Genomic DNA, 26,201 nt, shown 5'->3' on the forward strand with positions numbered 1-26,201 from the left:
ATCTTGATTGCGCTCCTTTTGTCGGTCCGAGTCGAGTACCGAGAGAGCTTTATGACGAAAGAGAGAAAAGAGAGAATGAAGAGAGAGAAAGAGTACACTAGAGCCAACCAATTTGAACTGATTACACGAATCATGCTCATCTCTATTATTCGTGCCCCGTGACAACTTTGTTAGCGGCTCTATACAGAACGCAACAAAAAAATCATCGTTGCAACGACGATTTTTGCATTTACTCGATGAAAAAAAAAGTAAAAGTCGATCATCGCCGTTTGTCAATGCCATTTGCATGATGCGAATCTCTCTCTCTCTCTCTGCCTCTGATGAATATATAGCAAGAACGATTCCGCGAATTTCCAGGCGCGCGAAACGCTTCGGCACATTACGTCGTCATGTGCATGTGCTCGGTACAAGTATGACACGGGTGTATTAAAAGAGGTGTGCATGATCGGGCGCACGGGTGTGTCGTCGTCGTCGTCGTCTTGGAGTCTCTGCGGTCGCTCGGCTGAGCAAGTTATATACATACGTATATACTATGAGTACAAGATCGGCGCGGTGCATTTTTCGCGAGAAAAACCCGGTGTCTGGTGTAAAACAAGAGATACAACGCGAGCGCGCGGAGCTGTATACGTATGTACGCGCCTATATGTATACCTATACGCGTGTATGCTGCTCGCGCGCCCGATCGAGCGGACGCAAAAAACAAGATCACGTCTTATTTTTCGACGAAAAGCGCCTTTTCACTTTGCGCGCTCCGCAGCGGGCGCAGCAGCTCATATTTACACTTTTTCCTCGCTCGACGTGCACACGAGCTGCTCTTCCGTTTCGTTACGTATGCGAGGCGACTCCAACGGTCTCCGACTGGATCGCTCCGATAAAGGGAGACAAGTTCGCGGGCGAGAGTGATTTTTTTTCCGCGTGCGCGACGTATACGTATGCATTTCTAATGCGAAAACTTATCGGCTCTTGCGATTGTGCAGTGACAACTCGCGTGTAAATCGTGCACGCGTCACGAGCGGCAGCGACGACAACGCAATTATTTTTCCTCGGATGTCAATATTTTCAAGACGCCGACGAGCATACGACGCTTTGTGTTCGCAGGATCGTGCTCATCTTTATTGTCAGCGTGTGTGCCTCGAGACTTTTTGTTTTTATTTTTCAGTCATTAGCTATAGCACCGCGGACTCAAACTGTCGATTTGTCGATTGGAAAAGGGGGTAATGTAACATTCATGTACTTTGATGACCGATACGCATTAGACTCTCGAATCGAAACAATCGCGATCAATCGTTACGCGCGCCCGAACTAATTTTGTGCATAGATCACGAAAGCTCATTCTTTATTCTACTCATTGACGATCGGCGAAGATGCTATAAATAATTCAAGCGAATGCAGAGTAAGAGAAAATCGGATGCAAACACTGAACATGGCTCTCTCGTATGCGCTATGCCACATATGTATATAAATAGTCAAGTAGTGTCAAGCTGTAAACACGTTTTAGCATACAATTCCTAATGAGTCACCTCGCGTGGCTGCCTCTGATCGCCACGCACACATAGTAGAGAGGCACGTGTCGTAAGAATAGCCCTCAATATATAGAATAGCGGCAAAAAGCTCGCCTCGCTGCGCCACCGCTGGCAACCAGCAGCACTTGTCTTCGTGCGGATACAGAGCAAACGTTATATCTTCGATATACAAAGTACAAGCCCTTATCTTTTGGATTATCTATCATTACCTCGTCGCGCGGTCCATCTCTCCTCCCGCCCTCGGACCAGAAGCTATATCTGGTATACATATAATACCGATGTATCGCGCTCTCATGTATATATAGGTATCAACACGCATTATATGCACCTATGCGGGGAAAAGCTTGTTTATTCGTGGGGCACATCGTTAAAAGTCAGCCGTGCGTTGTGCGCCTTTCAGTAACTGCGCTCCGCGATCCGACTCGGAGAGACCGAGTGCGTATGTAATGTACGATGGTTATACACCAATACGCGCGGGCACACGCGGAATATCGACCTGACGTTTGAATGTCGTCCTCGTGGTCATTGTTCGCCATTTGTTTTGCCTTCAACAGCAGAGAATGAGAGAGCAGCAGCAGCAGCAGCAGGCACATACATACAGAGTGAGCGAGCGAGACATGCCTTAAGAACGATGCGCGCCTCATTTGTTCGCTTATAGATGTATGTGCGCGCGCCCGACGCAATGCATACTCGGAATGGAATTTGCTTTGCGACTGATGGACTATGCGAAGACGCTCTGCGACGCGAGAGACGAACGCAGCTCGTACGTTTCTTATTACGCACTTACACACATGCACACGCAAACGCGCGCACATATTGCATACACACATACATGCCAATCGGTATCTGCTGCCGCGCCGTTGCGACGATCGTACGGCGTTATACGATGTGTGCAGCGCACTTATACTACGAAAAATAAATAAATTTTCTATGCGAGGTTCTTATGTATGGAGTTCGTCGACTTTTACGCACAACTGGACCAAGAAAGAGAGAGAGAGAGAGAAAGAGAGAGATCGCGGACTTGTTTTGCATCGATCCGAGGGAGATTCTGAAGATTAGAGTGTTGACAATTTTACTCGTGCTGTTCGTACATTACGACCTTGGCATGCCCGAGAGATGCAGTTATTTTTTTTTGTATTCATATTGGATCGATGTATCTACGAGGGGTTAAATTTTAATTTTTTAAAAATTTAAAGTTCCTCGCGTACGATCCACGACGTGTGCAATCAACTTTTTAAATTACACACCGCATATCTGTCTCTGTTATTGGATGCGCCAATTTCACGGCAATAACGCACAGCGTAATCGATATTTTGAAAATTATATAAAGATTTACGCGCTTCGCCTCGTTCTTGCTCCTGTGCGCGCAATTAAAATACAAAGTCTCAGCATTAACATCTCAATCAGCCAAATCTCTCGTTGTGGGAGCTGAAGATAAATATTCTTCATCTCGTCGTTGCTGTAAAAAGTCTGTCGCAGCAGTAATAATTGAGTGTTTTTTTCTCGCGTATACAGAAAAAAAAGTATTGCCTCGATCGAACACACCCAGCCTATGTAATGAGCTCGAAAAATTCGATTCTCTCGGTGATAAAATATTGGGCCACGCACTTTCTCGTTCGTCCCCAGCGCACACCGAAATTAGGTGTTCAAGAAGTGCAGCCGATCAATCGCCTCTTACATGAATTATAATGTAAAGTGATGTTTGCAAAAAACAATCTTTTCCATTAATTTCGTGGTCAGTTACATCATACTTAGCCGGACCGGCTGAGCAAGGGTACAGCCGAGACTCGTCGGTGTTTTATAAGCGTAGAGCCTGAAAAATGATTTGGTCATAAATTTTACCCACCCAACGGATTTGCATTTGTCACCACCATAAGTACATTGAAAAGATTGTAAAGAAAGGTGAAGGAAACGAATAAATTTGTTATACTAAAAAAAAAGTCAAGATATTTGACTGAATGATTTTTCTCACATCTTCGAGTTTTTAGAAACACTTATTGGTCATTCGTATATAAATCTATGTTAAATTGGTTTGAATGATTTCAAATTTCGCATCAAACCTTTGACTTAAAAATTATCAACAAATTGCTAAATCCATTTTCGTCGAAATCTCTTAACACCGATTTAGAACCGATGATGTGATAATGTCATCGTTTCTTAGAAACCAGTGTAATTATTTTTATTTTATAAATTTATCTGATTGCTTTCTAAGCTTTTACAAGATAAACTTTGTAAAGTCTATTAGCAATCTAAAGGAAGTGTGAATTGGATGGTAATTATGAACGAAGAAACTATTTTTCTCTTACGCGAATAATACTTCAGTACGATAGAGCCTCGTAGTGGTAATTGTTATGAATTAAAATATATTTTTCTTCTGCTTTTTCATTCATGTATACGATCATATGGTTTGTTTACAAATGGGTTATTTTGATTATTTTGTTTCTATATAGCTAAGGGATCGACTTGTGTTCAAAAATTCTAATCTTATTCAAAAGATATGATTTCAGGCAATAAACTTGACAATCTAGGGTACTTATACCAGTGATTGACCGCTTTTGACCAGTAAATGACCACTTTTGGATGTGCAATAATTATCGTTTTTCAAGATGCATCGTTCACTAAAGAATTGAACTACGTCCATACAAATATATTTTTAATTGTTTTTCATATGATATTTTCTAAAATGGTCATTCACTGGTATCCGGTCATTGATTGGTCTGACTACCCTATATTTATTTTAAAGAAAGATAAAAACAAATGATACGATATAAATGAACAAGAAAATTAATTTAAAATAGCCATTTAGTAAACTGTCTATCATTTTTTTAAATAATCACGTAAAAAAGCGTAAAACTATTTTTGAAAGTGAAAGTTTTAACTTATAACTTAGGTAAAGAAAAACAAAAATAGTCTGTTGGTAATCGAAACCTGACAGAGTTATGCATGAAAATGAAGTATACGAGTGGAGTGTTTAAAATGTGCGAACTGTTTCTCAGGCTACGACAATTCGTTTTTGACGCTTAAAAAATTAGGGAACTTGCACTCAGTTGTAAAAAGGATTTTTATCATTGTGTTATTCTCGATAAATTCACATGTTTTAAATTCGTGGTGGAAATTTACATACGTGATAGCATGAAAGAACTTTTCAAATAAATAATGTGTATGACATAAACTTCTTTTACCATTTTAATTACCAGAAATTGAGAACTTCGCGCGAGTCTGAAGTAAAAGTCATTCATCGGGTGTGCACAAGTAAATTTTCGTGGAACATCGAAGGCATTGATCTATAGCGGAAGGCGTGGAGTGTTCACTCGTACACTTTTTTTTCACATGCCTGTTTATAATATGACGCAGTGCGCTCAAACTTGTTTCGCGCAAATAGTCATTTTGCCTCATGAAGCTCGCGGCGCAGCGAATAATCGCGTATACACTCGCTGTATGTGCAGCTTGTTGCATGAAAAAAATTCACTCGCGATTATTATGCATTATTTATTTTATTATTTATGCTTTTCTCAACCGACATTTATACTTGGAAAACGCCAGGGTAATTTCTGCCAATTTTTCTGAATACTCGTTTCTGTTATAAGCAAAGAACTGGATTAAACGCATTTATCTCTCAAGGATTTAGCCAATAAACGTAAATTGGGACTAACGAAAAAGAAAAAATTTCGCGATTTTCGTCAAATTTAAATGTACACATAAAACTTGCTCGGCAGTCTCGACATTGATAAATCGATAATCTCTCTACGTAGGTTGTAAAAGCCGAATCTCGAAACGATAACTATTAAATGAACTTATTGATTGTGTGCAGTAAAGTTTGGATTAAATCCTTACGTCACGTGCGCGGTGAGCGAATGTATATATCCATGTACATAAAGCGAAACGATATCGCGAACTAAACTATTTCTTTTTCCACACACACACACACACATACATACACACACTTACATTTATACTTACACATTGATGGGGGCAGCTGTCGATTGCGCTGCATTTCTGCGAGGTAGTAGTCTAATACTCTCGAATTGCGGGTGCTTAACATCTCAGACTGATTCTTTCAGATTAAGCGGGCGATTAAAAAAAAATTGTGTAAGTACGAAAGCACGTTGTATGGCGCAGGCGTGAGTTACTCGTAAGATTTTCTTAGCACTTAGAGTTACGATTATTTAAAATAACGAAAATAAAAATAAAAATAAAAAAATTGTAAAAGACGATCAACCAGTCTTTTATATAATCTATAAATCAAACCGTCCATAGAAAAAGCCCGAGTGCACTCATAAACGTACATACGCCACGTGCTGTATATATATCTGCACATAATTGCAGAATATCTTTTGTACGGGGCTGAGTTGACGTCACGAGGCGTGCCTGCCAGCAGATCTTTTGAATGTGTCTTATACTCGAGCACATCCTCTCTGGACTCGTTGCTGGATATATACATTGTACCGCGCCGAGGCTTTCATTCGCGCAATATGTATAACGCGCCACTCTGGTGCATTCGCAGTTATATATACAAAACACAAACATGCACAAACACGTATGCACATAGGCGACGAGCTGTCCGAGCTATTTTATCATCGTCTGACGTGACACATATGCTTTTTTCTTCAATTAAATTTGATGATAATCGAATGATATTATAACCATCGTAAATGTTCAGAAAAATATCTCAGTTTTATTTTTTCTTTTCAGAAACTCCTCGTATACATATATTTCTACACACATGTACTTAAAGATTGTCATAATTGCCAAACGTAAATGGCTCCGATGATTTACTGTTATGATCGGGTTCTCTTTAATAAAAAAACAGTCATATCTGCGCATAATTAAATTATTACAACTTTAAAAGCATATTAATAGCCCCGGGTATTACTGAAAAAATTACTCTCCACGCCGCTTATGACTCCGATGCATTCGAGGTTGTCGTAACGGCACCGTCTGATAAGCCCGCACGTACAGAAACGAGCCTGCCACATAATGTATATATACGTGACCACTCGATTTTCGAAATATTCAATAAAAGTTGTTGCGTTATATGAACCATTAGGAGAGCTCGCGGTTCTCGAGTTGTGACGAATGATGCATCGCTCGCGTACAATCTGCAGTTCTCGCGAGCTATTTAGCCGTCCATTTTCGTGCGCGAGCTCAATTATTAATACCGTGTTTGCATATTACGTACAAAACTTATGCGTGTTTACAAGATCATTCAGCGATCGACACATCGAGTGTCGAAAGTCGTGACAAGTAACGATCATACATACCTTACAGTGAATTAAATATTTTCAGAGCTCTGAATTTTGTAAAATAGAAAAATTTTTTATACATTTTTCTCTGAATATTATTGTAAAAATACTATAATGAATTTTTCATTTTCACTCTGACTTCGATATTGGGTTGAGTTTGAACATTCAGTACTTATATTGGTATTACAATTATGTAGTCTCATTAACGTGGTTAATGTCAACGTTTCTTAGAAATCAGTGTAGTTTTTTTTCATTAATTTAGAGGGTAAAATAGGAGACTGAACCAAAGCCTTTGTAAAGTCTACTATATTACCAGAATGAAGTGCTTATAGAAATATAATTATAAACGAGAAAAGTATACTTCTCTTTCGCGAAAATGCCAAAATTACAATAGAGCCACGTAGTGGTAATTGTTATGAATCAAAATATATTTTCCCTCTGATCTTTGATTCGTGTACACGATCATGTGGTTTGTTTACAAATGAGCGACATTGCAAATGAATGTTTCCGATAAATTTGATTATTTTGTTTCTACACAGCTAAGAGATCGACTCGTCGAGTGTCGTCGAATTCATCACAAATAGCGATCGCATACACCAGACCCAGTGAATCGACATAAATCTTGAGTGAGAATCTCGCGTGCGAAACTAATAAATCTTTAGAAAAAAATTACTCCGAGCTTACGCTGAAGCATGTGTGATCGTGTGTGCGCTTGCGCTGCCGTTGCTGGTACGCGTGGCTGGTGCGGGTAATGCCCATAATAAATAATGCGCGGGACACTCATCAATCTGCTAATTGATCGTTACGCTTTTTTTCATACATGCACATTCTCTCGCTCGAGCTGATATTGCGTGGCTGCTGCTGCTGCTGCTGCTGCTGCTGCTGCGCTCTCGAAACTCAATCGTCTTTGCGAATTCCGCTCGTACATGCCACGCGCGTACAGGCATAAATTCTATATAAGTAATCAAAATCTGCCCTAATTAAATCGTATCGAACGCGGCACTGCACACTGCCGGTCCACGATCGAGAATTATAATATCGCGAGGAGGCGGGTGGCGGTGGCTGCGGCAGCGGCGGCCCAGCTCTCAGCTCGCACAACAGCTCAATCCTTTTATTATATGACTCTGTACAACATCATTATGATAAAAAAAAGGCAAACAATGACGCAGGCAAGCTGTGTGCGCTTCGGTTCTTTTGACGCTCGCGAGCTCTCTCGGTAGTGCTACGTACCGTTATATAGGCAGTGCTCCTTTGATCTTTTATTGGGTAAAGCGAGAGTTGCAGCAGCAGCAGCAGCAGCAGCCTGAGTAACAGAGCGAAAGAAGGAGAAAAAACCTTTAGTCGCATCTCCTTTTGTTTTCGTTGCTCAAAGCTTACTTTTAATTGATCGGTTCCTTTTGCGTTATTGCCACATACGAGGGTCGGTACAGCTTCTCATCCAATGATGATTATAATGATGATCGTAATGATGATGATGATGATGATGATGCACAGGCGTGGATTGTATTATTATATGCTCGATTGCATTTTTTTCGAGCTTTGCATGCTTTGAAACGATCCACAGCCCTCCGTGCCCACACCGGTACCGTACAATAACCTACATACATAGTATATATAGCGCTTTACTCATAACTTTTTACAAGTGTTTCGCGCGAAGCAAAAATAAAGCGTCCGCGCCAACGTTTCGAAGGGTTCTCGAACGAGGAGACGAAAAAAATAATCTCGGAATCTTTTTAAGTGCGACGATACACGCGTGAGTCAAGAAGTTCAAAATCCGACTGGAACACTCCTTTGTCTGGCGCACGATGCATATAATGCTCGAAACTCGCGCGGTGTGTATCAGCACTTCCCGGAGAGGTGCATATAACGCTCATCATCGCCATCCACCCACCCGTGCCCGTTGTTCATACCGTACACGCATACACGTATGCAAATCAAAATAAATGCCCGAGCAGAAGTTTTATATACCCTAGGATAGAGTAGCGCAGTCGCCAACATCGCATGCATAGAGGCGCGCGTAATTCGTTATACACCGCGGAGCCTTTCCCACATGCGCACACTGCACATGTGCTTGCGCGAGCATCGATTTTACGCTTTATAATATATAATGTACGTTTCTCGTCTCGGCTGCGTACATACACACTGCCTCGCCGGAGATCGGACCGAACAATCGTCCACTGGGCTGGCGCAGCGCGTATCGCACCTTATATACCGGAAAATATAAGTGTCTTTTATATTTTATCTGGCGAAACACGCGTACTTAACGGTGTGTGTGTGTGTGTGGCGTTCGGTGGCAACAACTACGACGACGACTATCTCTCTCTCTCTCTCATGGAGCTCTCGTCGCGACCATACGTATACGGTCTCACCCGCGAGGAAATCCCCTGCCATTATCATTATTATCATTATTATTATCTCTGTCATGACCATTGTTAGCATCGGTATTATTATTATTGTCCGCGCGTACTGCGTGAGCGTGAGCCGAAGGAGCTCCTCTTCTCTCCTTGTTCTAGCGCACAAATATCGGGAAAGAGAGGAAGCTCGTTTATTGGGCGATTGTGTCCGCGTCGAGCAGCTCGAGAGTGTATTTATATTTATAAAAGTAGCCTCTCGATTATAGGCTAGAAAACGAGAGAGAGTAAGGTTTTATTGCCTGATTTCCGAAGGCAGATGCGTATTACGTACACAGATCGGCGCGCGAGTGGCTTGATGTACGACGCGCCGATCGCATCTTGTTATTTGTATAGAATTAGGTTTTGGAGACGTTTTATACCTGTGGGAGCCTTTAATAGGTGTATTTATACGCGCCGTGTGTATAAATATACTCGTATACATGGGCGCGCGATATAGGTGCCAAGATTTGTTGGGGGGACATTGACCTCCTTCTCGCTGTATATACGTATGCGAGCGCGTATCTATCTGCCCCGCGCGCGGCGGATCCGCGTATAATTGCATGCGAGCATATATCTATCGAACGCGTGCGTATAACGTATTTGATACGTATACACTTGTGCATTATAAAGTATGTTTACGCGAGGGGGAGAGGGGAAATCGCTAACGCATGTGGCAAATCTTCTGGAATTTCTGGCCGCGCGCGTCGAGTGCGCCGCGCGCTGCACGCGCTAAAATATCACTTTGGAGATAAATTCGTTTTTACGTAAGTGAATAGATACTTTTTGCACGCGCGCGCGCAAAAATATCGTCACGTTTTCTCGTTTGATAAATCGTCCGCTGTAACGGCAGCAGCAGCACCTTTACCTCGGCGAATATATAAATAAGCATATATAAAACGAGAGATGCGATTTATCTTGCACCTCTTGGGTAAAACAAACAGACAATCATCGGTATCGAAATCTAGCGCACTATTATCGTTAATGAGAGCAAAAAGTATTATATGCAGAGAGGCCCCTGGTATACTTGCCGTGCGCAGACGATTGAACAATAATCAATAATGCAGAGAGAAAGAGGAAGAGAAAGAAAAGAGAGAGAGAGAGAGAAAAGCTTCGCGCGCGCCCGAGCAGAGAGAATAACATCGATGAAATATCGATCGGTGTGCTTTGCATGTGTAATGTACTCGAGAGTCGTACTCTCTTGTGTGTGCCCGAGGCTATTAGCTCTATCGAGCGTTAAGCTATTAGTATATAACTGTGCGCCGCCACCGCCGCCACTGCAGCGTTGAGGGAATATTTACTCTCTTGTGTACGAGCTGCTTCTGCTGCTCCTGATGCCCGTGCGGCATATATTATGCCTGACGATTTAGTTTATAGTCGGAGCTTTTACGTAATACGACACTGCGCGCGATGCTCTTTCTTTCGGGCGAGATTTCGCTCGGCGATCCTCGTCGCACCGACTTGATTTATCGCTCGAATTATGAAAATTTTCAAAGTAATCGTATGATTTTTCAAAGCTATAATTTCAATACCGAACGATTTTCCTTGCTGCCCTTTTCTCACGTTGTCTTTGTTTTCTGTGTGCTTGCAGGCGGCTGGTCCGCCGGTCCAACTGGAGCCAGTGGACCTGTCAGTGAAGACGCCGGTCGTGCTGCAGGTGCCTCGCTACAGTCCAGCGGCGCTCATAGCCGCGGCCGCCTCGTCGGCTAATTGCCGCAAACCGTCGACGTCGCCCCTGTCGCTGTCGGCCGCGGCGCCCACGCCGACGACAAGTGCATCTTCGAGGAGGACGCCGCCGACACCCACGCAGACCATCACGCCGCCGTCTATCTGCGTCTCTACAGGTACTGTGAAGCCTCGAATAATAATAATCATAATAATTGATGGTTTCGATGCGAGATGTCTCGAATTGATTATAGTTATCTCGTAATAAAAAATTCGATTATTTAAAGTGTGGATTGAAATTTCCACGATAGTTGAAAGAAGTTGTGAAAAGTAATTCTTCAAATCTTACGTACCTTAAAATTTTAAAGAAAAATTAATTTTAAAGAGAAATAAGGCTAGTTATGAACGAAGAAATTAATTTTAAAGAAAAATAAGGCTAGTTATGAACGAAGAAAATATATTTCTCTTGTGAGATTGTGACTTTCGTATCATATAGCCCCCTAGCGGTAACTACAAACATCAAAATATATTTCCCCTCAAATCCTTTATTTATCTATACAATCATGTGGTTTGTTTACAAACAAATTCTAATGTGTAGTAAAGATTAAATTCAACGTCAAAATTTTGAAAACAATTTATGCTTTTTAATTGCAACACTAATTTTATCTCATTTTACATAAAACACCCTTTCGTAAATATGAAAAGTTTACAATGAAAATTATCAATTATCCTCTCTCGCGATATTACTTTTTAAAAATTTTATCGTACTTCACGGAAAAATCAACTTTGTTTTTTGTCGTCTGGTAGATAATTGACAAGTTTTAAACTCGCTCGCCCATAAGTAGACTTGATGAATAAAGAAAGAATCAAAAACAGAGAAAGAGAGAGATAAAGAGAGAGAGAAAAAAAATTAAACACTGCGGCCAAGAAGTTCTGAATGCTAATCCGTATATATACCAGGCCGTACGCACATGTGCGACCGTGTGCCGCCTTCGGAGAATCGCCCGGTCGTTTTCTATCTTATTTAGGCGCGTCGTTTACATGATGCAATTGCGCTTGTGGCTGCTTACTATATTGGCAGCTCGCGCTTACCGAAATGCACCACAAGGAAGCTCAAGCGCGTGGCGCGATACAATCGCACCACGACGATATGGCATAGCACGCGTGGACTCGTTGCAAATCTTCGATACGTATGGGCGAGCGTTCGATCAACCGGAAAGTTGAGCTTTCACGCGCTCGAGCGACACCTTGTTTTTACTGTCGATGGTATTGGGATTTCTTTCCTCATTGGAATGCCGCGTAATGCGCTAGGCTGACCGAACGCGCACCTCGCCATTGCGATTAGCCAATTGTCATGTTGTCGTATATATGTGTACGAGCGATACGTCGCGCGCGAGGAGAGTGATAAATTTATTTTCGATCGTCGAACAGCTGCAGCGCGCAGCTCGTTCATTGCGATTCGATCTTCGCTAGAAGAAAGATATAGTTGGTGTAGAGGAAGTAAAAAAAGTCACTTTCTTTGGCAATTCATCGTTTATACACTCAATACTAATAGCTGAATTGCCGGGTTTATATACTTTATTGTGAGCTAATTGCCGTATAGCTGAAATGCCGCGCGCGTATAATATAACCGCACGCGCGTTCGCGATAGACCTGAATGGACGATTATAAGAATGCAAAATTTATGGTCGTACGGCGAGTTAGCGACGTTTCTTTACTTTTTCGTTTCATTGTAGAGAGTGAGAGAGAGAGAGAGCGAATCTCGCGGACTCTACTCGGATCCTTATGGCATTTGCATATTTGCCAAGTGAATAGGTGCGCACGAGAAGTCGAGTACGTAGAGTGCGTTCAATGGCGAACTTGCTCCATTTGGGGATGAACGCATAATATATTTTCTTACGCTCTTTGCGACTGATTGTCCCGTGCGCGAGAGCTGAGTTTTTTCCTATCGCGATATAATAAAATATACATCGAACCTATAGTATATTTAATGCAGAGTTATATGCTTACAAGCTAATCAATTTATGAATATTCTCTTTTCTTCTATTACGCCAAATCTCAAGCAGCTTATGAATAATTTACGAAATTTCAATGTACCTTATTAGAGCGATAATCGCGATCGTAAGTCGAGTACTAGAAAACATCGAGAAGTATATTTATTTTATGTATTCCCGCTTGCCTCGAGGAAAAAAAAAACTTTTTAACTGTCTCTGCTTAGCCTTTGAGTCACTGCCGATATACTCTATTTTACTATTTAATTATACCATATCTCGACCCTCGCTGCACTCGCGGTAATCTATTAAGACCAAGAATCACTGAGCGTTTCTGTACTGCAGCTTCTCGCACCTCCATTGCCAGTAAAAATAATCCGATCTGAGCTAGGAGAAGAAAAAAAAAAGCCCGAGTCGATAATCTTCTCGCTCCACTTGAATGATAATAAAGTGGTAATGTTACTCTAATGCTCGTAAATTTCATTATTTAGTTCATATACGCAGTCGTACGTATATATAATTCCTGTGCGCATCGCGCCATTTATTATAAGTTGCATCATTTGTCAAAAAAAAGTATTTATATATATTATGCGCTTTAACCGGTGCGCAGCGGCCGCTTATCGACGCCCGCGCGAGCTTTCTTTGTGAACAGTGCGCGGGCCGTTACATCTCATTCTGCATAAATCCGAAAGATGTGTTTAATGCTTGAATTTCACTTTATTATGTCTCGAGTGCGAACTTATCGCGCTAAGAAGGCGCTTTTGAGAAATCGGCGCGGCGCCGTTTATGTATGTGTGTCTGTATACTATAGGCCGTTACGCAACTATTTAAAATAAATTTATAGACTCGCGCACAATACGTATATATGTATGTATGCAGCGGCGCAAACGAGCGGCGCAATTAAACGTACGCGTGGAAGCTGCTTTTCCATGTTTTATAATATAACAATCCTTTCTAATTCCGTGGAAGAGGCGTAGCAGTGGCGGTAGTGGTATTATATAGCTGTAGCTGTATATGCAGGCACGATGGGGCGAGCAAAAAAAAGTTGCATTTAATCGCGGAAGTCGGGTTGCGCATGTATTAAAAGTCATCGTTCGGAGCGTCGAGTGAATAGATATTATACGAGTGCGATTCAAGCGCGTATATAGGTGTTGCCGCCGCCACCGAGCTTTGACGATGTAGGCACACACATGGATTTTTTTTATCTCTCACCTCCGATCCGTGGAAACTCGACGTGCGGCACCGTGTGTGTATGTTTGTGTGTGTGTGTTGGCGCATTATATGGGTTTGCGAGTCTGTAAACCGTGTACTTTATTCGTCGCGTCTCGTTTAATTTTCATACACCTATATATAGGTGCGTAGATTCTGCCGGCGCGGAGCGCTACACAGTCGCGCGCGGTACACGAGCACCCCGACAAAGAGCTCCTTACGTGGGACGCACCGAGTGTTTTCGTTGCGATATTATAAGAAACTCAACTGCGGAGGAGCTTGGGGATTTTTGCATATCGAGGACGCACAATCTCTATTTGTACGCGAGTACTCGATCAATCAAAGAAAAAAAATATTGAAAGAAAAGAAAAAGTAAAAATAATCGGTAGCTCGAAAAGTCATCGTCGTGTATACGCGCGTGATAAGAAAGAACTTGAAAGTCGAGAAGGAGAAAAGAAACGGGATCGACTTGGGGCTCGGTAGCGATAGTCGCTATTAAAGGGCTAAAGCATATGCCATATATACCCACACACATAACGTGTATTAAGTAGCTCCTCTTCTCGAGCTCGTTCACGGCGCACTCACGTTGATTGTCACTGATTAATTATACTCAACCTGCGCTGGCGTGGCGTGGCGTGGCGCGGATTCATCTAGCTCTCCGTCTTTTTCCTATACGTCTTTGCCACGATTTTTTTGTCCCTCGCGCCGCCACCGGCTTCCAAGGGGAATACCCCGGATTTTTTTTTCTTTTCGTGTGTTTCGTATACAAGTATAAGTGTAGCGAGCGCGTACACACATACTGTGTGTGTGCATTTTTTTCCTCTGCCCGTTACTCGCGCTAGACAATGTGCCACTACGAGCGCGAGAGGGAAAACGCGTAGTATTTTAATTAATTTATTTGTTCTCTCGGATCTGTGCGTTCCTTATATACGCATACACACACACGCGATGAGCTGGGGTTTCCGCTGATTTTATTCCATATTAAACCTTTATCTAACCGATCCAAATAGGCGCGGTGTGTGCGAACGCGCGTCTTTTGATACATTCCAGAGAGAGGGACGAGATAGCGCTCGAAATCGAAAGAAAAAAGAAATGGCATAAGCGAAATATTCGAAGCTCGCGTCGTTCTCACGTGTATAATTCCTCCCTACGCGCGAGCACACGTGTGTGTGTGTGCACAGTAGAGAACGATACCTTACCCTTGCACCGATAAAAGGTGAAAAAATCTATCGAATCATCGCTCGCTCGCTCGGCCGAGCGCGTTCGGCCCGAAAGGCGAGAACAAGAAGATTATACATCGAGTAGCTCTCGAGCAATGTGGAAATACTATATTATTGCATAGCGCTCGAGCTGCAGCATCTAATGCCTCGCGCGCATATACACTGTATACGTATATGCCTATATAGCGTTGCATCGGGAGGGAAGATGCTATCGCGAAATTCGCGTCGACGTCTCCCGGCTGCTACTTGTCTTACGCGGCGATCGGCTTGCGAGCGCAGCAGCAGCAGCAGCTCAGCTCGTGAGCAGTGCCTCGCTTCGAGCTTTGTTGTCAAAAACACCCTCCTCCTTCTTCAGCTGCTGCTGCTGCTGCTCGAGAGGAGAGCGCGACTGATATAAAGGCTCATTTATCAGGCAAAAGCAACACATAAACTATAAAAGTATCGAAAAATTTTTCCGCGCTATCGGCTTTCGACTGCATACAAGCGGCTGTACACCCATAATACGTATATGGTATATATGTATCCTTTATAAATTTCTCGCTCGCGCCTGTTATAATAGGTGGAGCTTAATATTATTAAAGGGTGGTGTAAGATAATACGACTATTATACAGCCTCCTATACGTATATACGTTCTCTCTTCTATTGTGCGTGCTGTGCTGTGCGGCCGCGCGCCGCTGCACCGCAGCGCATCTCTCTTTTTCACGCGCGCGAAGATCTCGCGCTCGCTGCGGCAGCGATAATAATGATGATGATGATGATGACCATCGCAGCTGTTTTATATATATCGCGTTGCGCGTTTCTCTCTCGTACATAGCTCTTGCAGGCGCGCGCGCACAGATTAAGTGCACTGGCATATAATGGATACTCGACGAGCGGAGATATAGGTTATTTGCGCGCCGTTGCAAAGCGATTGATGTATCCCGCGTGTATGCGTACGCACAACAACACAATAGCCCGAACGGTATCGCTTGTGTGTGTATATATGGATGTCGGGACTGCCGGTATTACGTATATGTATACTAACCAAGTCCTTCTTGGTACTATAGATTTCGAATTACGGTGAAATAATTATTGCGCGAGACTTTGCGATAATATCCGTGTTTTGACTGATCATCGCATCGATGCTCGCGGAGGGGAGATAGTTCATAGATCATCAATTACGCTCGGGGTAAAAAAAGCACTCATTAGTCTGAACCAAAAAATTAGTAATAAGTTAATACCCTGTAATTAAGAAGCGCGCCAAATTGATCTAGCAACATATAAATCAAACCATTGTACATATATAGTGAGGGTATAGGCACGAGCAAGAATCGGCTTGGTCAAAAATACCCTATATATAATGCGCGCTGCTGTTGCTTTACTGCGCGTTCAATGGATGCGAGATTCAGCAAAACGATCGAATCTCTCTCTTTCTCTCTCTTTCGTGCACAAACATACACACACACATATGTGCTCACGCGTTCGTGCAAAACCGGATGGTGAATTTTCACACGACGGAACACAACGTACATCTCTCGCAGCTTTATAGTATAGAAGCTTGTGCAGTAGCATATGTACCAATACCTAAAACTAGCCATTCGTGCCGCGCGTTTGTAGCAAAATCAAGTAGCGCTAATATACTTACCTCTCTCTATGTTATATGTTCTTTTTCTCGGCCGATAATCTCTAATCGTCGAATCATCTTGTTGCGGGGGTGTCAGACGGCGGCATGAACCGATCCTTTGATGCAAAATCACACGCATCAGATGCGCATATGTACATACTTTTGCGCAGCTCATGCTAGCTCTCTGACTCATAAACCCAACAGTACACCCGGAGCTTCACGGCCACGGACAGCACCCCGTTCATATTAACCCTCGGAGCTCGCGTACACATATAGTTGTGTTTTTAGCTCGAGTCGCGAGTATATTAAAACGCGAGGATAGCTCCGGACTGCATCTGCAGTGTGTGTGTGTGTATGCATATATCTATATATCGTGTATATATAAGTACATAATACGCGATTCAATTGCGCTTTTGTGCGCCCACGGCTGATTAATGAGCTGTGGAGTATTGCCGGCGAGCGAGCGAGCGCACGTTGGACTCTCGAGTGCGGAGCCGCGAGATCGCTTTTTAATCGATTAATTTTCCTGGGAAAATGTTGTATTATAAACGCGTATGTATAGTTGCTGCTGCTCTTGATTTATTTCTCGTTCGCTGACTGTTCTCTGTATCTCCCCAAGAATTGCTCATATGTTTTTCTGTGCGCGTGCCATTGCGCTGCATGGTATAAAGCGAGCCATTTTCCCCGCGCGCTCCACGCAAAAAGATGCTTATTCTTTCCATTCACTCTTTTTTTTTTCGTCAGTCTCGCTTTCTCGAGTTCGAGCTATAAATCCATTTTTATCGAATGTTTCTTATTTCCGATTAATTGTATAAAAAAAATGTGACAAAGTGATCAACTCGCGGATTCGACTCGGTCATGCGTGTACGTCTGCCTTACCGAGCATGCATACCTTTGCCCGGGCTGTACGATGTGGAATTCGAAAAGTTGAAACCGAACTGTGTGCAGCTATACGCGCTATAACATAGCGTTGGAGGAATGCGAATTATGAGATCACAGAGGCCTCGCCGATGCCCAGATCTAGAAAGGTAAATTGAAGCATCGATTCTATGAGCTTTCCTTCCGTTCGCGAAATTCTCTTTAACCGGAGCTATTTCTCAAGTCCAATTCGCCAGCTTGAATGTCGGCCAGTAGAGACGGAGTCTATGGAAAATATCAGTAACACCGAAATCACGATGCAACGACGAGAATTCGGTTTCGTAGAGTTCTAAGCAGGCCGAATCATGGAATTTAGAGAAAGATCATGCGCGCAAACAACTAGAAACCAGGAGCGTTCAGAATTCTCGGGTTGAGGGCGAGATCGCTGCGTAATCGATTATTTGTGCATATCAATTCCGGTTATTCTTCTATTCTATTTTGTCGGAATATATGAGGCGTTGCAGATACCTACGTTTCTATGCCGATATAGTATGCGTAAGTTACCAATAGCAGTTGGCTGCTATTAAAAATTATTATCCGACTTTTTGTCCTCACTTCGCTATCATTTTGTGTTCTGTAATACATATGTGCACTTTTGACGACTAGAAGTTGTTTAAATAATACTTATTAGCAATTTATAAACAAGTGTGAACAGGAATCGTATATATGATATAACGAAGAAACTATTTTTTTCTTGCGCAAATGGGACTTTGGTTCAATAGAGCCTCCTAGTGGTAACTACAAACATCAAAATAAATTCGTCCTCGGATCCCGTACTCATCTACACAATTATGCGGTTTGTTTACAAACAAATTTTAATCTGTAAACAAGATTTAATTCAATATTGTTTCATTTTCGATATATTATTTTTCTAAAAGATACTGTTATTGATCGATTATTTGTGTATGCGCATTCTCGCTATTTGTCCATGTATAAGACATGTATAGGACCTATGTTTCATGTCTTTAAATTAAATAATTGTCATAATTTTTGTCTCCACAACGAAATTGTGCTACAGAACGTACGAAAAAATAATTTTTTTTAGTCTGTCTGGGGAAGATGGCAGGCAAAAAACAAATTAGCTCGGGGCCGTGAGGGGCTTAATTGACGCTCCGTCCCTGCACCGGCAAGGATAATCGCAATTTCACGTAAATACTTGCTTCGTATGTATAGCAGTGGTAGAGCTCGTGCGCGCGTTATCTAAGTCGCATAATTAATGCTATGCACGTGAAAAGTTGATGCGCCCGCGCTAAGTCTCTTGCGAGTCTCGTATGTGTGTGTATGTACGAGAGCGAGGCAAAAAGGCAAAGAAACGAGCACGCGAGAGCAAAAGGGAGAGTTTAAGTGGCTCTTCTCGTCGGAGCGCGGTGCGGCCCCTTGCGCGTGGGGTAATTAAAGCGGCCCTTATCCCTCGTATCTTCGGGCCTCGAGTCGGGCGACGATACTTGCCATGCGTACTTTTGTACGTGCATACATTTTGCATGCCTATTAACACGTGGTCTGAATATCATACATTACCAGCTCATACTTGTTGTACAATATGCCGAAAAATGATAATCGATCGGCCTACGCAATTATGTCATCGATCGACCTCTGCCTTGAGAACTTAATTCAGTCGTTCATCTAATTTCATTCTTCCGTGAAAGCGATTGTACAGACTACTGCTGCCAACGTACGTTCGAGCACGTTGCGCAGCTCGTACACAGCGCGCAAGAGCCAATTGAAAATAAATCCGATGTACCTTTCGAGACGCCATGCTCTCGACGACGATCTACATAATACGTGATCGCGTACATTCGTATATATGTATGGTACACCCCGTAGCCTGGCCCCATCGATCGCGCTCGATAAGTACGATAACGGCAATTGCCTCGCCGTAGCGAGAAGAAGAGAGAAAGAGAGCGAGAGAGAGAGAGAGAGAGAGAGAGAGAGAGAGAGATCAGGCTAATCTGCTTTTGAACCTGATGCAGCACTATCTATATGGTGCGCGCGCTGTACTCTCCGTGCACTCTTCTACATGGAAGTGAACGAAAGAAAGAGAGAAAGAGAGAGAGAGAGACGAAAACCGGCCGGGTGGGGGCGTGAGAAGTAGAGTCCTACATCCTTACTTACCTTTCCTCTTTGCCCCTTACTTTTCTCGCTCGGCTGTCTCGCGGAAAAACAAAAGAAAGAGTCAACCGATGAGGATATCATCATTATCGTAACGCATCGTATCGTATTGTGTGCAGGTTGCACAAGGAGTTTCGTCTGTGGTCGAATTTTGACAAGCGACATTCGTGGACGAGTTTTTCTTTTCCATTCGCGTCAAAATCTCGTGTATATTTATGAGAGTTCTATATAAGTACCTGCAATCGAACGACTACACATATAGTGGTAGAGAGAGCGAGAGAAGGAGGAAAGGAGCTGGAAGAAAAAGAGGAGGAAGAAGTAGAGGAGAAGGAGGAGGAGAAGGAGGAGAGGAGAGGCTAGGTTAGTGAACCGGTGGTGATAGGCGCCTAATCGTGGGAACGAAATTGGACTTGCCGCTTCTCCTAGCCAATAGATGTGTATAGAGGCACACGGGGTACCTGTGCACCTATTGACGCAGGGGCCTATTGACTAGCCTGATTTGGCTAGCTTCTCTCTCTCTCTCTCTCTCTCTCTATCTTTTCCACTCGTTCGTTCAGCGCAGCGCATCTCGATTAGCATATACGTACATATTTACTCCTATTTTGATTGTTCCATGATTACTTTCATACAGCTTGTATGTGCGTTATATACGTATTACACGCGCACAGATGCGCAGCTCGCAAATCAATTTGATTAATGGGAAATTTCGATATTGCACTTTGCGTTCTATATTAGCTTATATATTGGATCGAGTAGGCCGGCACGATTGGGATCGATCTCATTTGGGCGTCGTGCGATTTTTAAACTTCTCTCTCTCTCTCCTATATAAGCACAAGTTCAACGATCTTTCTCTCTCGGCGATCTTTTCTCGTCTCATATGTGTATGTGTGTACTTTAGCCTCGTCTTCTTCTTCTACCGCTGCTGCTGCCTCTTCTTCTTCTTCTTCTCGTTCTTTTGCTTCGCGCGGCAATTCGCGTCCTTCCGATAGCGCATTATACATGCATAATGTATGCATCTCGCATACACATTATAAAGGCCTTGCGCGAGCGAGCGAGCCCGGCTAAGGGGATTATGCAACCTGTAGCCCTTCCCACACTTATCACGCGCGCGGCGCAGAGCCGCTCCAGACTCGGCGCAGCAGCACACGGGTCATGCAGCGGCTCCGATATATACGTATACACGTGCGCGCGGCGGTGGCTGCACGAGCAGCAGCAGAAAACAACACAGCAGCTACTACCGATCGTCCGAGGCTGGCTCTGGGACCTTTGTTGATGAGAAGCGAGTGATGCTGCTGTTGCTGCTGCTCTTATATACGAGCCCGAAGGGTTCCCGAGGCGATCCGCGTTGATCGAAAAGAGCCATACGGAGATGAGCGCGAGCGGATGATCCCGGCCCCGAGTTACGCGTAAATTTATACAGCTCGAGCGTGACTTAAATTGAGACGTCAATTTAAAAGTAAAGTTTTTTTTTCGACGCGATCGAGACTTTAGCTATTATATGGATATCGTGCATAGCTCCGATGCATTCGAGAGCGATCGCGAGTGAACGTTATACGGTGCACTTGGAATTGTCAAGGGCGAACGAGTCAAAGGTCTCGAGAGTCCGCCTATACATACACACACACGCACACATTGCATATAATACAGCTGTCGCGCCGCATTTCATTGCTTCGAGATCGTAATTAGCTCAAGGATAAGATCATTTATTTTGCTTCTTAGAAAAAAGTTAAGTAAACAATTTAGTATCTTGGTTATTTATTTTGCAATTGACTCCTAGACGCGCGTGTATGTGTGTGGCGTATATGTGTGCCAGCTATACAGCGAATCTATTGGATGGATTTTTCCGCTCGATTGATATAATCATTTTTATCGCGTTGTGTGTTGGCTCGGCAAAACGAGAAATCGTTATTTTTATTGAAAAAAAAAGAAAAAAATAGAAAAAAAGAAAATGGCACGTATCGTGAGAAATCGTTTTGTTAAAATCGTTTCTCTAGCCATCAATCATTGCGACATATTTCGTTCATAGTCGCATTGCATAAACATCGCGCACAGCGCTCGTAACGTATATATATACTGGCAACTGTATCGCATCTTGAACTTGACCCTGCGCCTCGAATATATAAAACCATTTCGTTCTGTATAGCTGTATTCTGTACGCTAGATGTCGATGTCTCGTCTGCCGTCGTTTGCGTTTCGTATATACATACACTGCACACGTAGGAGAGATCTCAAGAGGCTGTGTATACCTGTTGTCAGGCGCACGGCTGCACGGCGCGCAAAGAGATGCTCTTTTCTCTTTCTCTCTCTTACTCGCTCTATCTCGCTCTTTGCTCCGCGAGTCGGCGAGAGTGAGAAGGAACTCGAAGTTCGCGTGCAAAGAGAGGAGAGGAAAAGGTCAGCGTCTCTCTTTCTCTCTCTTCTTGGCTGAAGTCGGGCGGGGCACCTCACGACTTGAACTATCGCACGCCCCCACCCTAACAGACATGAGCTGCACTTCTTCTTCTTCTTCTTTGCTGTGCAGCGCAGTGCAGTGCACATAATAGTGTGAGAGTGCATCTTCTCTCTCTCGCTCGCTTTGCTCTAGACGTGCTGGACCTCGTGGGAGAGGCCGCGGCCGCCGCTCCTTTTGCATTTAAGCGAGCAGACTATGTCTATAGCTTTTCCAGGTGTCCGTGCGCGCGCCGCGGCCCGACGAGAAACTTGCTTTTAGTGCTGATGAGAGGCTTAATGTTTAGTTGCGGGCTTTGGAGCGCCAAGGCGATTCTCCGAGTTATTTCAAACTTATGTGCTCTTTCTCTCTCTCTCTCTCTCTCTCTCTCTCTCTCTCTCTGTTGGAATTATGTATCGAGCTGGTTTCTGGGCTGCCTTTATTTTCTCTCGTCTGCGTGTCGGATACATAACGAGCATTTTCTATACATCGTCGGATATCCGTCGAAATTCGTCATAACTCACCAAGCCAAACGATCGCAGCGACGTCTTCATACGCGCGTCACCTCCTTTTCTTCTATGAGCGTTCTCCTCGGCTCACACGTGTCCATTCATGCCTCGCAGACGGCTGGCGCGCGGGCTTTAAAAAGTGCATGCATAGCAGCAGCAGCGTCGAGCTTTTGAAAAGCCGAGAGCCCGCGTGAGTCATAGCCGAGCATTTAAAGGGGTCGGGCGTGGCACACACACATACACACGGAACGAGATCTCGGCTCGCAAGCGGGCCTCTATAAAATGAGGATAATAACGATGACAGGTTGGCTGAGTGAGGCTCTGCTAGCTCTCTATCTCTCCTTCTTCTTCCTCCTCTTCTCCTCTTCTTCTTATTCGCCTTCGAGAGAGGTATTATATAGTTGCGCGGCTCGCGCGTGAAACCCCGCCGAGACCCAGCGCGGGTTATTTAGCGCGCGCGAGTTCCATGCGCTCGCTGCGGTATGATCATCCTGCGCTCGAGTCCTTGTGTATGTGTGTGTGTGTGTGCACCCATACCTTTTTTAAGCGAGAGATACATAGACGCTAGCGAGCCCACGAGATATAAATGTACGGTTCAGTACGCGCGGCACCTGCTGCGTGCAGTGCTCGTACCTATATATAGCTCATCTGCTGAACTTGCAATTCGCCATGGGTGTGTTTGTGTATGTGTGTGTGCGTGTGTGTGTACACGCTTTATTCTCTCAAAGACGTCGCGTCGGTTTACTAGAAATTATGTATCTACAAATATATATATTTTGTGCGTATAATCTTTTGAGCGCGAGTCCGACGCATGAACAAGAGCAGACACCGCGAGAGATATAGCCTTATCATACTCGCTGCACCAATGCCGCGCTAATGAAAATATTGGATATAAGCTTGGATTTGACTAGAACTCGATGTCACGCGAATGCGAAAATTGAGAACTCAAATTACGCATAAACTTAATTCATTTTTCAAGTAACGATTATTTTACTGCTTCGAAAATTCACATCAGCCTACGCAAATGTGAACCATGCTTATCTGTCAGTATCGAGAGTGTACTTGCTGCATCGTTGTAACTTTGCAACTCAACATTTATTACTTTTCATGGGTGCACTTCGGTTCGCGCTCGGGCACAACGAGTGCGCCAAGCTGCATCCATGGATGATCGACCTGTCCCACATTCTCACGGTCGCTCGACGCGCGCGACTCCGAGCTACATTACGATTTAGAATCTACGTCTTTGATTAGGGCAGCTCGGACTGTGACGTCTCAATATACTTGACGTAATATTGTCGACACGGTTCATTGCTACACTTTGATTTAAAGTAATTAACGAACGTGATTGGTTCGTCCCCGAGAGGAATTTGTCTTTACGTAAATCATGAACTCACCTGTAATTTTGCTTTTAATTTTACTTTTAAAGAACAAATTGTAGCGTTACAGAAAGTTATCAATCGATGCCTAATAAGCTCGGTATAGTGAAAATAATTATCGATTGTCCATGTATTCTCACGTAATTCCTTTGAAACGTCATAATTTCATGAATTATTCCATTTACGAGACTCGCTGTTTCGTAGACAGTTGATTGATTGGAAGCCAATTGCGGACACGTATACCTCTCGCCCCGTTTACTCGGCTATTTGTCATTGATTGGTCGCGCGCGCCAATGCACACGCACATGCACCCACACCCACACATCCATAGTTTGTACTGACGCCGATCCGATATAATGTGCAGCATAGGATGCAGTTTTTATGTGTTAGGAATAATTTTAAAAAAGGTCCAAGGTCGTATTTTTGATATACAGGTTCATTATTGTGAGATTTTAATTGAGACGTTACAGCTTTATCGATCGCCAGCTGCTGCGGCCTATATTATATTATAGAGCCGGGTTTACACTCCGTTTCACTTCTTAACTCTTTTTACGCGTAAATCTGTTATTCGCGAACGGCGCCCACAGATACTCGGCGGCGCAATTTGTTCCTGCGATAAGCATTAGTCCCCCCCGCTCCTTCCTCCCTCTCAGCTGGCCGCGATATCGTTGGGCGATAGTTTATTCACCGGTCAACGGCTGCGCTACCGATTAATTGATCGTAAATTAGCGTGCGTTACAACGAGTTCGTACTACTCAATATGATTTATCGCGGCCATTAATGCTGATGTATGTAGTGGCCGATTCTGTAATTGCATAAAATAAAATTCGAATCATTACGCGCTCTCGCTTGTGTGTACGCGGCGCGCACGCATGTGCGCAGAGACTATTAATGCTGCTGCGACTTTTAGTGTTATATTAAATCGCTTGCCATTAAAACCGCCGCAGCTCGCGGAGCAGCAGCAACGGCCGAGGAGAGAAAAGAAAATGATCGGAATCGCGCGCCGCCTGCTCGTGAATACATAAGCTTTTTCGAACTTAGCGGCGCAGCTTATAGCGCGCGCGCGCGATAGCAGTCTCCTCCACCTTCTTCTCCTGCTGCTGCAGCTTATAAGTACTTGGAAAAATCGTCGTCGTCGCTTCTCAGCGCCGAGGCATTTTTGGAAAAGCGATGTTATCGCGTCACACCACGCACGACACTATTGGCATTTATCGCAAGGCAGCAGCAGCAGCAGCACACGCGGCTCTTCTCTATATATAATACGAGTAAAGCGTATACGGGTATTAAATTATTATTATTATTTATAAAGCAAGTACGAAAAAAAGCGAAGAAGAATTGCGAGGTGGTGTCGGCGTCGGCGGCGGAGGCAGGCGCGTTATGAATTTGCGAGTGCAACTCCTTGCACGCGCGACTCTCGATAGCGGTACACATCGTCTGGGTTATCCGTGGAATTTGCGTCGAAGGCATTATATTCCCTCGCGCTCGACGCTCTTAGCGCGCGCCTATAGCGCGAGTATTATGTGCGTCTAAATTTACCGGAATCATCGGTGCCATGTGTGTGTGTGTGTGTGTGTGTGTGTGTGTGTGTGCGGGAGTGCACACGAGCTCTCGGTACACCATACGTGCAAATTCGTGACTCGCGCCTACGATGCGCAGGAAACGCAGCTCCTCTGTGTCTATACACATGCCGAGAGAGCTTGGAGCGAGGACGCGTGACTACAACTACTACTACTTGTAACGTGTACGTATAATGGCAGTAGCCGCGGCGGTGGCGGCGGAGTTCGTGAGGTCATACGCGTGCTAATGTTGATTACATTATCATCAAAGGCCAGCATGATCTGTACACTTTTTCGCTTCCCGCCTTTTGCATAAAAATTGCGTTTACCATATACACATAATCGAAAACGTATACGTATACCGGTGAAATGGTGTAGTTATAATCGTAGCCGGTATCGTTACCGCGTCGTAATGCCGAGCTTTATCCGTTACGAGCTATGGGTCTGCGTATAGAACAAT

At 43.8% G+C, this 26,201-nt stretch overlaps 1 protein-coding gene across 2 annotated transcripts in view; it reads left to right on the forward strand.

Annotated features, from left to right (window-relative positions):
• LOC106660164 (dendritic arbor reduction protein 1-like) overlaps positions 1-26,201 on the forward strand; it is a 299,915-nt gene that overhangs the window by 162,725 nt on the left and 110,989 nt on the right. For both annotated transcript variants that reach the window (XM_023459314.1, XM_014383026.2), the window contains exon 4: positions 10,748-11,000. In XM_023459314.1, coding sequence (XP_023315082.1) covers positions 10,748-11,000 — 253 coding nt within the window. The remainder of the gene's footprint in view (positions 1-10,747; positions 11,001-26,201) is intronic.

This window comes from Trichogramma pretiosum, unplaced genomic scaffold (assembly GCF_000599845.2).
Source record: "Trichogramma pretiosum strain Unisexual culture from Peru unplaced genomic scaffold, Tpre_2.0 scaffold44, whole genome shotgun sequence".
Classification (NCBI taxonomy): domain Eukaryota; kingdom Metazoa; phylum Arthropoda; class Insecta; order Hymenoptera; family Trichogrammatidae; genus Trichogramma; species Trichogramma pretiosum.